General features: G+C 30.5%; 1 protein-coding gene across 6 annotated transcripts in view; it reads left to right on the forward strand.

Moving 5' to 3' along the window:
• The window catches only part of shakB (Innexin family member shaking B), a 64,170-nt gene that overhangs the window by 18,678 nt on the left and 25,631 nt on the right, over nt 1–19,861 (forward strand). For all 6 annotated transcript variants that reach the window (XM_076532226.1, XM_012284610.2, XM_012284612.2 and 3 more), the window contains one exon: nt 17,262–17,481. In XM_076532226.1, the coding sequence (XP_076388341.1) occupies nt 17,262–17,481 (220 nt within the window). The remainder of the gene's footprint in view (nt 1–17,261; nt 17,482–19,861) is intronic.

The raw sequence follows: 19,861 nt of genomic DNA on the forward strand, positions 1-19,861 counted from the left end.
AGTAAATATCTCGATGATCAACCAATTAAGAAGAAAATAATTAAGACAATCGTAATTTCTTTTGTTTTTGAATAATGTGAAATTTTTATAACTAAGATGAAATAACAGAAGTCGACATTTGTGAAAGAGAAAGTTGTAGATTAATTAAAATCTGAAAATGTTCATATTGTCCAGTAATGAAACAATATTTTTAGTATGTCCTGGTTATCAATCATTACTGTCCCAAATATTAAATATGTATTTAATTATACTGTATTATATTAAATATGTATTTATTACTTGTAATAAATTCGTTTGAAAAATTGCAATGAGTTTTTTCTTCTGAATTAATTTTGGCGCACTTTTTATTGGCAACTTGAAACGTGGTTTGTTGTAAAGGATTTTGTTACTGCACAAACATCTTTTTGTGTGTAATATTTTTTCTTTTTCTTTGGCATTCGGAAAATTTTATGTAGCTTCATTATATTATTATTTCTTGCTATAATGTTAGAGAAATAACAGAGTATATTATAAAATTTTAAGTTATGTTGATATGACGAGTTTAAGAATAAACAGAATTATATTATTATATAGTTATTATTAACATAAATGTATAGAATACACAACATATTTATTTTAATACAATAAATATTAACAATGTAATAAATTTACTAAGATTGATTCGTTTAACAGGTCGATCTCATGTGAAATAATCTTTGCATCGACATTCAGGATCTAGTCAATGTCACGTTATCACATACTAGCGGAAAAACACTATACTTGATTTCCATATTTAAACAAAATTAATAAGAAATTAAATTAATTTGAATTTCTTGTTATTTAAAAAATCTAGAACAACTTTTCTATTTACAAAATTATATAAAATTAATTCATTATAACTTTAACAAAAGTACTCCCTCGCCAGCTTGAGGCATTATGAAACAAGTTCAAAAAGGTTAAATCTTGGAGTACTGTACAACAATATTTTTACGTGATATAAGTAGTGAATTATAAAAGCTTATAATATCTATGTATAAAGCTAAGACATTTTGCTTAAGTTAATCGTTCAAAATAAGTAGAATATTATTGTTAACAAAATTTCAAACAAAAAGTTTGAGTATTAGAATATTTATCATAATAGAAACGGTTAATTTGATTCTCCGTTTTTGAAAAGAGTAAGTTTTAGCATTCGAAGTTTAAATCATCAACGCTCTTTACTGAAAGGGGTCGCTAATCCCTACAATAATAGCCATTCTTTTAAATCAATTGAAGGAAGCATTTTCATTGGGAAGTCGAGAAGTCGATCGTTTTTATTATTACTGAATTTGGCGGTTCAGGTAGCTAAGGTAGGGAGCTAGGAAAAGTAAAGGAGAGGGAGAACGTTTCGTCCGGGACCTGCTAGTGGACTCATCAGTAAGGCGTTCTAGCAGGCCCTTGCATTAAACGCGGGGATGTAAGGAAGGGATGGACAGGAACTATATACATATATGAATAGGAAGACTCTTTGAGTACTAGCGAGAAAGTCTAGGTCTCGATCCTATGCGCCGTCTAGTGGCGATGAGCATGGGAGTGAAACCGCCACACTGAATATTATTAAATTACTTTTATTGTTACTGAAATTTCTATGTTACAATACAGTTATAACGGTTCTAACAAGAGAGCAATACATAGGAAAATGGCTTAATGTTATGATACTTTGAGTTTTTTTCGAAACCATGCATTGAGAACTGGCTGCGTTGATATTATAATTATAAATGTACCAATTTTCTTCACATTTAGCACACCCATATAACACTAATACTATCAGAGTAGATAAATGATCATCTTACAAATTTTCATCTTACAAGTTTACGTAATTTACAATAATAATAAAGGTAATTGTTAAATATTTCAGTGTGCTGTTTTAAAACATGACCAACTATACCTACAAAGATTCATAATTCGATAAATTTGTATCTTATGTTGTATATCGCCTAACATCAATAGCTCCGAATATCCCCTTAACGACAATACTGAAGGTAACATGACTTTTATTTTTGAAACATATTCCTTTATTGCGTAATTTTTATATATGGAAAATAGGTAATAATAATTAATAATGTGTACATATAAAAATAATCAAAATATGCACTACGAAATAATCAAACAGAGAGGGTTATACTTACGAGTTTGAACAATTTTTTATCAAAATAATGGAATTGTATAAATTTTATACTTTGTGTTTATTTTCTGATAACAATTTTTTAGATTGATATAACAGATGTCTTATACACTGTGTATGCATGTAAGAAAATTAGAAATTTGGTAATTTTCAATTTACCAAATTTTCAAATTATCAAAACTGTCAATTTTTCAAAACCTCAAATTTTCAATTTCTCAAATTCCAAAATTCCAAAATTCCAAAATTTTAAGATTCCAAGATTCCAAGATTCCAAGATTCCAAGATTCCAAGATTCCAAGATTCCAAGATTCCAAGATTCCAAGATTCCAAGATTCCAAGATTCCAAGATCCCAAGATTCCAAGATCCCAAGATTCCAAGATTCCAAGATTCCAAAATTCTAAAATTTCAAGATTCCAAAATTCTAAAATTAGAAGATTTCAAAATTCTAAAATTCCAAATCCAGAAGTCCCAAAATTCAAAAATTCAAAAATTCAAAAATTCAAAAATTCAAAAATTCAAAAATTCAAAAATTCAAAAATTTCTAAAATTCTCAAATTCATAAATGACTGAATTCCTTGCATTCGCAAATACTTACATTTGTAAATTTCTAAATCTTCATGATTTTCAATTTTCCAATTCCCAAATTTGCAAACCTCTGAAAGCCCCTTTCTGGGAATCTCAGAATTTGGCAGCCTTGGAAACTGCGGATTTGGGATTTAAGAATGTGGAAATGCATGTATTTGTAGTTATAGAAATGTAAGAATTTACAAATTTAGAAATTTTTGAATTTGGGATTTTAGAAAATTTGTGAAATATAGGAAAATTTAAAAATTTTGGAAGACTTGGAAATTCAGAAATTTGATGACAACAAAGTTGAGGAATATAACAGTCTAGTAATTTAGCAAAATTCCAACGATGACTATAACTTCATTGTTTGCTGCATTACCTTAATTTCTAAATTTTTAATCATAAGAAAGTTTTAAAACTATAGAGTTCACAATTTTTTTCCAAAGTATAGCTTTAGAAGCTACCAAAATATCTGATAGACCATCTAGTGCTTATTTCTACGGTTAATTTTATTATTCCATCGTTAACATTTATCACAGTTAAAGTAATTACATTTTATATAAGGTAGAGGTTACAAGAATAGCAATGTCTGTACATGTGTTAAGTAAAAGTACTGGTGTTACTATCACAGTATGTATACAGAAACCACATTCTCGCAGACATGTATCATAAAAATGATTCGAAATATTTAAAATGGTGAACAAAAACAGAAATTATTAACTTTAACTTTCTACTAACAAACGAAATAATTTTACCATCTACACAAGTATTTACGTATTTTTTAAATGTAGTGTTTTAGACAAATATTTCAGCATTTTGTTTTAATAAAATACTTTAGATAAATACTCAAGTATTTTTATATAAATATTTAAGAATTTATTATATCGATAAAAAACTGCATAACACCTTCAACATAATTATGCTGACACAGTCCACGTTAGATAATTAAAAATATAAAACTATAACCTTATTAAATTATCGTAATCTTGTAATTAAATCCGGTGAAAACTAAGCCTGATCACATTTCAGGACCATAAATCAAGACATAACTTAGACTTGATCAAATTATTAGAATCTCAATACAAACCCGATTAAATTTTCAGAATTTTAAATCAAGACTTAACCTAGACCTTATCAAATTATCAGAAGCTCTGCTTTAGACAAACAGCACATGTTTGGACAAAAAGAGACAAGTTTTCATACCTCGCCGTTTCTTCATTATCGATCAGTCGTGGCTACATCATAATCATACTCATAAGTCAAGGTTAGGCCGAAAACCTTCGGTAGGATTTGCTCGAACAATAATAACCTCGTCTTAATAAGGAAAATAGGCAGATATTTTGTTAGAAGGTTACACGTAATCGGCGGATTTAAATTTTTGCTGCCCTTGGTTATTATCATTTTTATCATCAGTGGCTATCATCATTATTATCACCTCTGTTTATCATAATTTTTGTTCAAGTTTAACTCTTTGTGATCGAATTAAATTTGGTCATGGGTGTCGTACTGGTCGGAGCTAATTTCCCTTGGGCAGTGATACATAGCATGTAAGATCATGAAGGATAAACAAGATTTATTAATTCTTTTGTGAATTTACCATCAATATAATCGATAAAGTTGCCCACTTTTTGGATTCCCGTCGTTACATTAGAATTTTTGGAAACATTTTCATTCGAATATAACATTCAAAATATTTGGAGAAATTTTTCCTTTCGAAATATATGTCTAAAAAATAGTATGTTCCCAACATGTTCGTTAGTCCAATAATATTTCATATTAGGATCTGGCATAGTACCCATGTTAAAGATTAAACCCAAAAAGCTGTTAACTCTTCTTTCGTCACATCGATCCAGTTATTCCATGTTGATCACTCAAATAAGCTCTGCTGTTCTATTTTATTTTTGGCACATTTATTTGTTTCTAGTACAATTGTTTCAAGTAGTGTATCTGTGAAGAAGAGTCTGAAAAAGTCGATAGGTTCGATGCAATGTACAGGTACATTAGGTCCAACAATCTTAGATCCTGTCGAAAATTTGCTTTTTGATTGTGGTTGAATAAAGTATAAGATTAGTATGGTTCTTTGCTGTGGTGGCTGAGAGTAGACATACGAACTCAAAGGGTCAATTTAAGTGAAATAATGAATACATAATCATAGTTAAACATAACAAAGTAAGGAGGTAATACATACATAGTAAATAAACTAACTTAATAAAAAGTCAAAGCTTATTATATTAATTTGTAAATATGAAGTTGCTTAAAACAAAAATATTTCTAACAATTGTTACTGCAAAAATACTATAATATTATAAACTGTTACTATTGTCCTTGACAATAGTCTATTTAGCTAATGCCTAAATTCTCCGCTGCAATTAGAAAAGCCTGTGAAAGCAGATTCCGCAAAGCCTATTTTCGTCAAAATGTAGATGTAACAAAACGAAATGGAAGGAAAGTGTCACTCGTTCGAAGAGAGATGTACCATAGGGTTTTCCGCTTGTTTGGCCAATTTTACCCATTTGCTGGCTGTCTCCACCTGGAACGTTGCTCTTTTTCCTCGGAAGTGCGAACAGTGGATGTATGCAACTGGCACGTGAGCACGATGCGAAATATAGTTAGCTTAGTTCTATTTTCATCCTTGGATTTTCCCTTTTTATTGGACTCGCGTGAACGCAGCGTACGGAACGAGAACAAGTGACCCCTTTCAATGGCTAGGTCTTTTCTTCGTAGTATGTTATTTAGAATTATTTTTTTCTTTAACCCCTTGCCATAGGTTGACGACACGTGACGCATTTGTACTTTAATTGTAATAAATCGTACAAGAATTTTTTTAATAAATTATTATTAGGAGAACTGAATGTAACTGTATATTGAAACACTGTATATTGTCTGCATAGGAAAACCGTATCAACTCCAATAGGTTTATGGGGGCGACTATGTATATTATACCAGTTTCCTTGTCAATAGGTAGTCGAATTTTTGTCTTTTTTACTTTGTCTTTACTATGTGTGTCTGTGGAAAAAGAATGTAAGAAAGAGAAAGTAACCATTTTCTTTCCACAGCTGCATATTTTCAAATTTCTACATCCTCAAATACTTACATCCTCAAATCCATACATCCTCAAATCTCTACATTCCCAAATTCATACATCTGTAAATCCTTAGACCTCCAAATAGCTAAATTCTCAAATTCTGAGGCTTCAAAATTCCTAAATCCTGAAGTCCCAACATTTCCAAATTCCTACATCCTCAAATCCCTACATCCCCAAATTTCCACATCCCTAAATCCCAACATTCTGAAATTCGTGCATCCCCAAATCCCTACATCTCCGAATACTCACATCCCCAAATCTCAACATTTTCAAATCCCTACATTCTCAAATTCGTGCATCCCCGAATACTCACATCCCCAAATCTGTACATCCCCAAATTCCAACATTTTCAAATCCCTACATCCACAAATCCATACACCCCCAAATTCCTACATTCCCAAATTCCAACATTCGCAAATTCGTGCATCCTTATATACCTTCATGCCTAAATCCCTACATCCCCAAATATTCACATCCCTAAATCCCTATATCCCCAAATCCCAACATTCTCAAATACTTACATCCTCAAATCCCTACATTCCTACATCTCTACATCCCCAAATTCCAGCATTCGCAAATTCATGCATCCCTATGTACCTACATTCCTCAGTCCCTATATTCCCAAATCCTTATATTCTCAAATTCACGCAATCCCAAAAGAAGTGAAAAGAGTATTGTTATTTTTCACGCATTTGCAATACACTTCGATTTAGAATTAAAATCCAACTATAATTAAATTTAGTCAAGGATAGTTGAATACAAAATTAGCATTACATTTGAACTTTCTTTATGTGTCTAAACCTTGTAGCTGTGCTTAGTTAGTTCTGACTAATGGACGTGACAAATGAATCATAAGGCAAATGGCTAACATGTTGGTTGGCATGGTGGACGTTGATATTTATTTACGTACTTAACACCATATATTTATAATAATACTAAATATACCAAAGTGTAATGTATACTTTATTTGAAATGGAAAACGAATTAAAAGATAAAACATAAATTAATATACAGGGTGTCCCGGTTTTTGTCCGGCCAAACTTTGGCAGCGTGTTCTATGCGTAAAAGTAAGAAAAAAATGTTATATGAACATATGCTCTTCAATGTTTTAGTAAGGAGTTATAATTAATAATACGAAATTATAATGAACTTGCATTTCGTCGATATAGCGTACGTATTCGTAATAACGGACGTCGTTACGAAATGTCAACTGGTTAATAAATCGTTAATAAAAATGTCGATATCAATTACCAGAGCAAACAGATATAAGAGTTTACGTAAACAAAAGTAGAGATATTCATAATACGTTTGTATACTGCGTCGACGAAATGCCAACTCATTATAATTAATATATTAATATAATTAGTATATTCAAAATATACTTAATATAACCATTTTGTATTCAAAATATTAATATTTATGTACTCATTTGCATTGAATTTCTAACTTTCAATAGAAATAATATCATTATAGTATGTGTGTACTTTCAAAATTAAGTAGATAGTGAAAGTTCATGAAGAAATTTGTGAAGAACAATTAGAATGTTGTATAATGTTGTTGAAAACATTACTTATTTTATTATTATAAATAAGCAAACTATTTCACTTATTTTATTGTTATAAATAAGTAGAATTGCATTTGCGTACAACGCCAGAAGTATACGTGTGTCGGCCATTTTTATTAGTTCATGTGCTCATTGTTAATGTTGCATGCTTTATAATATACTGAAATACATTTATAATTTCATAAAATAGAGATCTGCTTAATGAAAATTAGAAGCATTACTATTGTTATATATGTGAATAATAGTTTTTAATTGTGGGTGAGGTTTAAAATTACAAGTATGACTTAAAGTAATAAAGAAAAAGAAATAGAACTGTAATGAACCATGTGAATTACAAGTCTAGTTTAAGTTATTTATAATATTTCATTAAATATATTATCAGTTACAATTGTATTACATTCATTTATCATTAGTAATATGCGATAACAAACCAACAATCACAATAGTTTAAAGCTATTAAACTATGACACCTTTCAAATTTTAACTTGAAATTATTCTTCAAATTAAATCATTTCTCTACAATTAATTTTTTTATTTTTCATGCAATAGTTGAATTAATTCAGCGGTATTATTTTCTACAGCTCATTCTAGATCTAGAAATGTGCATATGATGTATTTATTTCTACCATAAGGTCTTTTAACACCTTCAGGATTTGACAGTGGCTAATTTTAAACCATTTCACATATAAATATCAACACCATTTTGCAATATCAATTATAATCAGATTAGAGAATCCCGATTTCAGTTGTAACGGAAAATACAGAAGTTGCGGCATGACTTTGATATTCGCTTATTTCCCGCCATGTTGCATTTTACTGTACACCGCTGTATTTATATTTTATAGACTGATGAATTAAGCTAGAATTTACAGCCTGATTAAATAGTCTCTAATAAAAACACATTAATGTATCAAAAAATATATTCCTCAAATTATCTACATGTAACTGATAATTTGAAATCCCCACAGTTTTGGCAATTGTTTGCATTCAAACAAAAAATATTAAAATACACCTTTCTTTCGAAATAGGTATAATGTGAAGTGGGGTAAGTTCGTAAACGGGGCAAGTACGTATACAGGCTATTTTTATTACAATGTGAGCGAAATTTCTCCATTTAGTATGTTTGTTTCCTTGTTTTGTTTCACGATATCCCCTTTTGTATTTCAGCTAAGAGTACTTATTTGCAGTATAGAGTACTTGCATAATGCAGTAAAAAGTATTTTATAGCAGATTTGTTAATAATTCTGCTCTTGCCCTATTGCACATGAAATATAGTTTCAAAGTATTTTTAACTTCAAGTTACGCTCTTACCCCATTTTCGGGGAAAGTGCAGAGTAGTTGACATTTTAAACAGTTTCCTATCAAAATCAAAATGTACAAGGAAAATTAAGGTCCCAGTTAACATTAATTAAATAGTAGTAATTGTGCAAAGCGTTCGATATCAACTTTACAAAAATCAGATTGCACTTACCCCACTTCATCTTACACAAAATTATAGTAGAAATAGTATTAAGGAGTTTCGAAGTGTCAACATACTGAAATCTTATCCGAACCTTAAATCTCAAGCACCGAAGGGTCAAAATATCGACATGTTTTTGTTTTTTTAATAATCTCGTGTTAACATGTGTCTCTTGGCACGCAGCAAGGATACCAAATTAGATATGCATTTCGTAGGGAACGATAAAATCGCAATAAACGGTGGATTGATTAATTACTGTTTATTTAAGAGCAATTAATTCGTTTAACGAGTTTACGTTGTCGCGGAAACACGAAATGTTTCGTATTCCATTAGGAGAGTCGTTAAATTTTGTAATGTTGCTTTTAACGCTAGCTCGACTACCATTTCGTTCAGACATATGAGGAATAGTGACATAAAAGTGACTGGATTATTGTTTTCATGAATAGAAATGGATATTTTCATTTCCGTAGATCCAAATATTGATTTGAACAAATGTTTAACTCTCGTACAGCGAATAACTGGGGTGCGAACAATTCAAATTTCATTTTATGTACATTCTATATTCATGTTTGTTTTCTCAGCTATTCAATATTTTTGTCAATATTATCTTCTGTTGTCAACATTGTTTTCTATTGTCAATATTATCTCTTATTATCAGTATTATTTTCTAAGGTCAATATTATTATATAATATTCAGTCTGCTGAATATTTATAAGTCTAACTTCAAGAGAAATATTTATATATTTATTTAAATTTATACTTCTTTTATGCAAGTATAATGTAAGATAAGGGTGCACACTTTCATTACGTTATTGTTTACAATATTGTACAATTTTTAAAGAATATAAATTTCGTTAGTAAAACTTTCGAATATTTCATATTTTGGTTCTTATGTAGTGTTTGGAATAAATTAAAATTTCAAAAAAGCGAGTCTTCATTCAATTAAATCAAATTTAACAGATTTGGTTACAGTCGAAATTATCATATGTGATATGAAATGTAAAAGTGTAAAAGATAAAATGTAAACAATTAGTTGGAAAGTGAACACAATGAATTAATGCAGTAATTTTGAATGAGTGAATGGCAAGAAACTAGTGAAAGAATCAGTATATTTCATTTTGAAAATACTATAAGTCTATCTATTCTCATTTCGAGATTTAAAGATTTGTATTTGAACTGAGTCAAAAATATTATACTTAATATTGCATAAACCATTTTCTTCATTTGAATTAATAACTCATTTACTTTTTCTAATGATGCGTCTTATTTCAACAAATATAATAAAGAAAATTAATTTAATGAATTTCTTTTTTCTATTATTTAGTACCACTGACAGATCTACTTGAGATAATCACAGATCTGTTTTCTAGCCGTTATAAGTCATTGTATGACATTTTCTAATTTAATAAAATAACACGAAAAGTACTATAAAAATAAATTTAACCCAATAATTTAATAAAATCTATCAAATTAAGAAATACAAGTCTATTATTTAAAGTTTACAAAACAGAGCTGAATGAAATAAGAAAGTTCCTATCATTTCAATAGAGTAATAGCACAATCTTCTCTCTAATTTTGTAAAGACATTAATTACTCTTATTTTAAAGACATTAATTACAAGCAATTATAAAGACTTTAAGAGCTGTACACACTGAAATTATAACACTGACTAAATTAATGCAATTAGAAAGCTGTTTCAATTGTTGATTCTACTGTAACTAAGTCACAATAATAAAATGCAGAATAAAAGGTTCATAACAGTTTCTTTATCTTAAAATAATCACGCTGATAAAAAATAACAATATTTTTGTAACACAATTTTCTAGAATTTTTAGGAAATAATATTCACAATTAAAAATATTAATAAATACAAGGTTTTTAAAAATTATTACATTTATACGGTTTAACAAGATTTTCGAAATTTTTAAAAATTACCTTTCTTTATCATTTTTCATTTATATATCTTAGATTTTGTTGTTAAATTCATTGACTCATGAAATTAATAAAATATTAACTCTTCAGGTTCACAATTTAAATTAAGATAGGAAGTAATGAATCGATAGATTTGTGGCTTTGCAGATATTCTAGAGAATTTACAATTTTAATAGATAGATTGATTTTATAGTCTTCCTGTGTCTATTGATGTTGCACGTTCATGGATGATCCAGAACTTTGATTCGAAGTTGTTTTCAATGGACGAAGAAGTTTCGCGCGTTGTGTACTGAAAGGTTCATTCACGTTTTTGGCACATCTGGTACATTTGTTTGCTAGCTTTCAGCAAATAGAGTGAAATAACACTCGGATTTTAACACGTGTTTCAGCGAAAGAGAGAAGATAACTTGACGTTAAAAAAAATCGTGTGAAACTGTATGAACGGTGTTTATGAAATATACAAGAAACATTTTTTTAATATTTTCACGTTTATGACGTTTAATGAGGAATATTTAACACTGAACCTACCGGCATATAATGTGTACTTAACTTGAAATTAAAAATGAAGTTAAAATATAAAGAAACAAATGACGAAACATAAATTAGTGCACACATTTACTCTTTATCTTGATGAAAATCAATGCTGATTGTAAAGAATGTATAATACTTTAACAAAATGTGTATCTTATAATGAGAAACTTGTGGAGCGGTCATTTGACCGGTTTAGTAGTTTTAGTGTTAAAATTGTACTATTATTAAATTGTACTACTATCGTTATTTATTGTGATATTATAAAAGTACACAAATGTAACTATGATTTATAACATGATATAACTAGTAGCGTGATATATGGATGTAGTTGATGACGTGATATAATTAGTATTATGATGTGATTAGTATTATGATATAATTAGTAATATGATGTAATTAGTATTACGATATAATTAACAACATGATGTAATTAGTATCATGATATAATAGTAATATAACATAACTGGTAACATGATATAAGTAGTAATATGATATAATGTGTATCATGATATACATAAATAATAGCATGATATAATTGCCATCAACGCATGCTAAATTAATATTAACCCCTTCCCGTGCTTTGACGAGTTTCACTCGTGACGCACTCACAACTCAAATGTGATTAATGTTACTCAAATTTTGAATACTCTTCAACTTGAATTTTAGATCTAACTATAATTTGCGTTGTCAAGGATCCCTGAATATAAAATACTTAGAACATTTTAATTTTCTTTGTTCGTTTTAATGTTATAGTCCTGAGTGGTTAGTCTTGACTGACGCACCTCATAAATAAATGGCACGGCAAGGGGTTAAATTAACAAATATATTAATTATAACATTGCATGAAATAAACTATATTTAAATATTAGCTATATTTTTTGGACAAAAATTTAATATAAATAGCAGACGACTGTTGTCCGCTTTTTTAAAAATATAACATTAAAATTACTAAATTTAAGGTAAAGTGGGGTAAGTGCAGACTGGTTTTTGTAAAGTCGGTATTTAAACGTAAGTATTTTCAGTCTGCTATACTTAACGCTATCGATATCGAACGCTTTGCACAATTACTACTATTTAATCAATATTAACTAGGACCTTAATTTTTCTTGTACATTTTGATTTTGACAGGAAATTGTTTAAAATGTCCACTACTCTGCACTTTCCCCGAAAATTGAATAAGAGCGTAACTTGAAGTTAAGAATACTTTGAAACTTTATTTCATATACAATGGGGCAAGAGCAGAATTATTAACAAATCTGCTATAAAATACTTTTTACTACATTATGCAAGTACTCTATACTGCAAACAAGTACTCTTAGCTGAAATATAAAAGGGGATATAGTGAAACAGAACAAGGAAACAAACATACTAAAATTAATCAAAGAAAATTTTATTAAACTATTTGCACATCAAATTATATTTACACGTACATGAACAATTCAGCAAACAGATATTTCGATTATTTGCGAATTAAATTTGCTAAGTAAAGTAAAATGATTATAATAATTTTTGATATATGAAATAATTATTATATGTTAATAATTATATTATTAAACGAAAATACATTATTTCATAAAGGACTTAAAAATTCAATTGTACTATCAAAGATGCTCATAATTTGATCACGTTTTAGAATTCAGATTCACAAACCGTACAAATAGAGAAAGTTGAAGTCTTATTTCAACAGTAGAATAAATAATTTTTAGCATTCGAATCAAAAGAAGAAAATAAATTGCAGACATTTCTCTTTATTTATTGAGAGTTTGTATTTCGTATTATATTTAATGGACATTTGTAAAATTTTGAGATTAATTCCTAACATTCCATGAAATAACTCAAATTAATATATCGACATAAATACTGTATAGCTTTAACAGTTTACTCAGAAAGAACATCTTATTTCCTGTTTATGAATTAATTAACACTCCTCAGTTCCTTAACGCCTAATATATGCACAGTTGAAAAACACTTTTACTTAGTATTTTTAACCTTGAATCTTATTTCATTCCACAAATATGTATTTAATTTGATGTGGAAAATAATTTGTATAAATTCCGTGCAAAGGAAGTGCATAACGCATTCCTCAATTTGCACGTTAATTTTTTTTCGCTGTAAATTACAAAATTAGTTACATGGTAGCCTTCACGTGTTACATGTGTTACATTAGTTACATGGTAATCTTCAATCTATCACTAGAATATACAGTCCTCGGCCATCGAGTTAGAATCACTACAAATTTTCAGCATTTTCCATGATTTAGACCTTCAAATAGCTAAATTCGCATATTCATAAAATCTGAAATCCTACTTTTCACAATTTTGGACCACCAAACAGCTAAATTCTCAAATTTCCAGATTCGCGAATTCCTAAATCTTGAGAATCCTATATCTCGAATTCCCTTTTTTTTTACGAGGGGAAATCTTCGAAAAGACACCCCCACTCCCCGGGAGGAGCGGGGACAGTGTGGGATTTGTACCCACTAAAACCCCTCGGTGATTCCCGCCCCGGCGGCATGGCGCGTCCCGGGATCGTGCGTTATCGTCACCGCGACATATCTGGAATTCCTAAATCTTCAAATTCGTATATTCATAAATATCTACACCTCTGAATCCCTACATCCCTAAATCTCTAAACGCTCAAATAACTAAATTCCCAAATTCCTAAGTCCTGAAATTCCTGTATCACACATACCTACATCCTCAACTCCGTATATCCACAAATCCGTACATCCATAAGTCTCTAGATCCTCAAAAGATAAGTATCCAAACTCCTGAATCCTAAAATCCTACGTCTCCAAAGTTCTAGACTTCCAAATAGCTAAATTCTCAAATTTCCCAATTCCCAAATTCCTAAATCCTGAAATCCCTGCATCTATAAATGCCTAGATTTCCGAAATCTTAAATTCTGAAATGCACAAATCTCCAAATCCTCAAATACCTAGTCGCTAAATCATCAAATCCTCAAACCATTGCATTAACAAATTTCTAAATCCACAAATCTTTGGATTTCCACACCTCCAGTTCTGAAATTCTTATAAATCCTTAAAAGAAAAATGGTTTCTTTCCTCCCTCACCTACTTTTGCCAACAATGCACTTGGCACATACAAAGTAAATGCAAAAATCCGACTACTTACTGGCAATGCTACCGCTCGGGTTACTGACATAAGACGGTAGCTTACGCTCGACTATCTTAAATATGATTTTTTGCCAGTACATATTTATACTATTTTGGTACTTCTGGACCCGTCTAATCACGGGTGTGTGCCGCCGCGTATAAAGGTTTTACGACATGGCCTGCCCGAGATACGCTAGCTACGCGGTGCGCGAAAAATACATTCTACTTATAGTTAGATTTTATTTATGTACAATATTTACAGTACTTTTTAGAATCATTTACGCTACAAATTTATATATTAAAATATTTTAAGTTGATACTTGAAATACTTCAAGGTAAAAGTTAAAATATTCCAAGTAATAACGGAAATGTCGATTGTTTTTAATTAAAGTAGTGATAGAAACTACAATTTAGAAGATTAGGAATATAGGAATCTAGGAATTTGGGGATCTATGTATGTGTTTGTAAATTTGAGAATTTGGAATTTGGGAAGTTGCAACATTTGAGAATTTGGGAATTAGGAAATTGGGAAATTGGGAAATTGGGAGATTGGGAGATTGGGAGATTGGGAGATTGTGAAATTGGGAAATTAGGAAATTGGGAAATTGGGAAATTGGGAAATTGGGAGATTGGGTGTTTGGAGATTGGGAGATTGGGAGATTGGGAGATTGGGAGATTAGGAGATTGGGAGATTGGGAAATTGGGAAATTGGGAGATTCGGAAATTGTGAAATTGGGAGATTGGGAAATTGGGAAATTGGGAGATTCGGAAATTGTGAAATTGGAAAATTGAATAATTGGGAAATTGGAAAATTGGAAGATTGGGAAATTAGGAAATTGGGAAATTGGGAGATTGGGAGATTGGGAGATTGGGAGATTGGGAGATTGGGAAATTGGGAGATTCGGAAATTGTGAAATTGGGAGATTGGGAGATTGGGAGATTGGGAAATTAGAAAATTGGGAAATAGGGAAATTGGGAATTGGGAATTGGTAAATTAGAAATTTGAATTTGAGTAATTGGAAGATTTGAGAATTTATGAATTTGGAATGTGGAAAGATAAATTTTGGAACTAAAGAATTTCGAAATTCGAAGATTTGAAAATATTATAATTTCGAAAATTAGAAATGTAGAAATTGGAATTGGAGACTAAGAAATTTGGAAACGTGGAAATTAAAAAGTTAGAAATTTTAGAAGTTTAAGAAATTAAAAAATTTTGAAATTTGAAAAGATACAATTTTGTACCCATGCAAACGAAGCCCGCATTCAAGTTTACATTATAAATAATAAGTTTTGTTATACACTTCTGAATTTAAAACCCAATAAAAGTCATTATATACAATGTGTACAGTGTATGAAAGAGTAAAATGGAGTAAGTGTTTTCTAATGTTCGTCAAGGAATTCTGATTTCTCGTGGCCTTTCATCGTTTAATATTAACTTAACGTTACGCATTCCTTAGCAGTGTTTCTTTTGCTAACATATTATCTTCATGGCCGAAGCTTGAAAATTGAAGAGATTCAGATATTGAGGCAGTTCATAACACCAGGGTATCTGCTTAATGCTTCTGATAGTTTATAATGAAGCAGAAATGGTGTTAAATATGTTATTACGTTGGAAGCTAATGTTTTATAATGATTGGCATTGCTTTCTAATCCACTTCTCCGTGAGCATTTTATTATCTACAATTACTTCTCAAAGATAACATTTATTGGTAACAGGAATATTAAGTGGTTTGTGCAATCAACTATTTGTTTAGGTATTTTCTTTTGTGAAATATGCGATCCATTATGCTTTTTTACTGCCCATATTCGAAATTTCTGAGATTTGTAAAATATTGTTCCAGTACATTTTTATGTTATTTATTGTCACGAAAGTAGCTTCTGGAACATCATAAGAGTAAAATACAATATACTGAACAAAGAAGATCTCAAAGATACTTTTAATGAACCTGATTATTTACTACGCTGTTATTCATTGTATTTTTATTCAGTTGTACACATTGTTGGTATCATTATGCTATTAGAATAGATCTATGAATTACGGAGCCTTTGTATTAAAATTATCGATTAAAAGAGATACATATATAAATAAGAATAAACAAACTTTTCAAATTGAATGTAATTATCAATGAATAGGATTCAGAGTAAAAAACTGCAACAGTAATATGTTACAATGTTGTAAATATTTACCAAAGAATGCGCGTTATGCTTTCGACGATTTTGGTAGAAATTATCCAAAAGAAATGTTTCGTATTAATCAATTATAAACTGTACTTTTGCCGTATAAAATATATATTCCATCATAAAATGGTCTAATATAGTAAAAAAGAATGCATGCAACATCTACAAGCCTTTTTATTTTTATTTTTCAGTAAATTCTGTAATACCGCGAAATTTTCAAGCTTGTCCATAATACGGAGGCCCTAAGCACAATATTTGCCATAGCCTTATATTTATTCTAACCTACAAAAGTAAAATGTGTCGCGTGTTATCTCCCAAATAATTTTATTTTCATTAAATTATTTTCTACAAAACAGTATTTAGAACGAAATTAAAGGGAGCAGCCAAACATAGAGACTCCGAAACTGTGACCTCCAAATATATCTGCAATAACCGAAAGATCTCCATAACACAGATAAGAACATTTGTTTTCATTGCGTTAAATAAATTACGAAAATTTAATTTCTTTAAAGAAAATTATTTTCAAGAAGAGAATGCTCAATGTTCATTTTAAGAATGACATTCCTGTAGCAGTACTTTTTATATTATGTCCATGCAAACTGGTTTGGAGCCTTCGTAATTGGGATATACATATATTCTGCAATATATAGAAACACAGTAGTAAGCAGCTGTTCTTTTTTTACTTTCAGGCGATCCTCTTCTACACACCACGATGGTTGTGGAAGGGGTGGGAAGGTGGCAAGATCCATGCGTTGATGATGGACCTCGACATCGGCCTCTGTTCCGAGGTCGAGAAGAAACAGAAGAAGAAGATGTTGCTTGACTATCTCTGGGAAAATCTTCGCTATCACAATTGGTGGGCTTACAGGTACTACCTCTGTGAAGTTCTCGCCCTGCTGAATGTGATCGGTGAGTGGCATGTTACTTTCTTTCCCAGCATACCTTTCAGCGCATACTATTTTCAATTTATCTTCGCGACGCTGATCAAAGAAGATTTTTTTCAGTTTGTAAAGTACGGGACAACAGAGTACAACTGGACATGTTTTGAAATAAATCTTTTGCCACTTTCGTGGTCTTTATAGCCCGAGTTATCTTTAGCTAATTAAGTATTGTTCGTTTTTGGTAGATTCAGACACACATTTTTTAAATTCTTACGCAGCAAAAATAATTTCGGCATGTGTCGTTAATCTGTTTTCTTTCGTACGCAGAAAGTATTCTAAGAATACCAAACGGGTGGCCCTTTGATCTCTCTTTGAAAGAACAAACCCTGTCTTTGCCTTCTTCAGTTATTTTTAAGACGACTGCATGTCCGAGCTCTGGTCGCTTAAATATATGACTTTAAGAAGAATATAACATCCTGTGTTTTAGAGAACATTGTACACTTTTTACAATTTTTATAATTTTGTAGGGAGATATTTAGACAAGTTTATTTATCAAAACCGTCTACTGCTCAAGTATTTTCTATCAAATTTCGAGTTCATATTTACTTTGAGGATACATCGTGTACTTATATAATTATATACATAAGTACCTGTTACTTCAAGTTACGAATCCCTAAAATATAAAATACCGAATTATTCGTTATCATTGTCGATGTTACACTACTCATTATTTTAGAATATTAAAAGTATAATACTAAAAAATACTAAGAGCTATGTAAGTCTACCAACAAATGCACAAAATCACAGTTAAACTTTAAACTTAACCAGGTATTTCTATGATACTTATTGTACAGGCGAGAAGTATGTTTACAATCCGGAAAATAATCATTTCTAACCTAAATATTTTCATGATATTTAATACGCTTGAGAATACGCCGCGTTTCTAAAGTTTGACCACCTGTTTCAGTAACGTTATGTGCAAAATTTAACACTAAAGCCGTCTGGTTCTTTTGTTTGAGAATTTCCAAATCTAAACACTTTTGTTTTCTTATTAGTTCGAACAATAGAGGTTAGTCTACATTTCAAATGTCTCGGCTCTAAAATAGCGCCCTCTGTTCCATGCTAAATCATCTGATACTGTATGTTTCTCTTTGGCCGTCAAATTTTCCCATTTGCCTTTCCTTCACCATTTTATTCAAACCCCGTTGATATGTTTATCTTCTCTCGATATTTGCTTTGTTACTTTTAACGATTCCATAATTCATCGGTGGAATTTAAAGTCTCGTTTGCTTTTGTTTCATATTTTTCTTCGAATCGACTCATTTTTAATATGGATATCATTGTTAAACTTTGTCTTGGAGCTCCATCTTTCTAATTTCTTTAGCATGCTCTGATAGCACTCCATACATACAGACGAAATATAATGATTCGGAATGTCTGAATTCATTGGTTCAGAAGTTATATTCTCCAAGTTTGGTTTTAGAGTACAGCTTATAAACCAGGTGAATATTTCTCCGGAAATTATGTATGTTCGTTTTGGATTACCATCTTCTTCTCTTTTATATAATTTAATAGTATTCAATAAATATGGATAAAATTTTATGATTTCGGATGTCGAAGTACATTGGTTCAAAAGCTATTCGCTGTTCAAGTTTGATTTTGGAGTGCAGCTTACAAACCAGGTGAATTCTGTTATTTAGTAAAACACTTATTATGCCTGGATCGATTCCATTAGGAATGCCATTAGGTAAACATTATTTCGGCAAAATTGTCGCTGTAAATATTCGCATAGTCGAAGTGCAAATGCATTGTCGTGAAAACATCCTCTTCCTCTCATCCACCCTTTTGCAGGACGCCAGCATGATTCCAATTTTTGAGTATGAGTATCGTCGCTAGCTAACATTTATTGAATTTCATTTAGTTAGAGTTTAATCGAAGTTTGGCCGTAATCTAACTGAAATTCAAAGTAAATCATATTTGCCTACGAACTCTTTACCGTAATTAACACTCTTACGCATATAGCTATCTGCGTTGAGTCCTGTGCAACTTTTGAAACAGTCCGTATAAATTTCACTATCGATGTTAATGTGTCTCTGTATAACTGGTAGTATAGTGAACGTCTCATGATTATGAATCACAATCATACGATACTTGCTTGTGTTAGTCGGCCATCCCCAACACCCAATGATCGTCTACTTTTCTGACTCGATCATATTTTCTTTTACCAAATTTCGCTTCGATCTTTGAAATCATGCAAAAATATGATTTGATTTGTGCCTGTTGACCGTCTGCTGGTGGCTGGATAAATATTTGACCTGACTCATACTACTTGTATTTGTCTGTACTTAAATTATGTACCTCAATAAGCATTACAAAATCAGACTTTGAGGTTCCTACTAATAGATTCT

This window comes from Megachile rotundata, chromosome 5 (genome assembly GCF_050947335.1).
Source record: "Megachile rotundata isolate GNS110a chromosome 5, iyMegRotu1, whole genome shotgun sequence".
Lineage (NCBI taxonomy): Eukaryota > Metazoa > Arthropoda > Insecta > Hymenoptera > Megachilidae > Megachile > Megachile rotundata.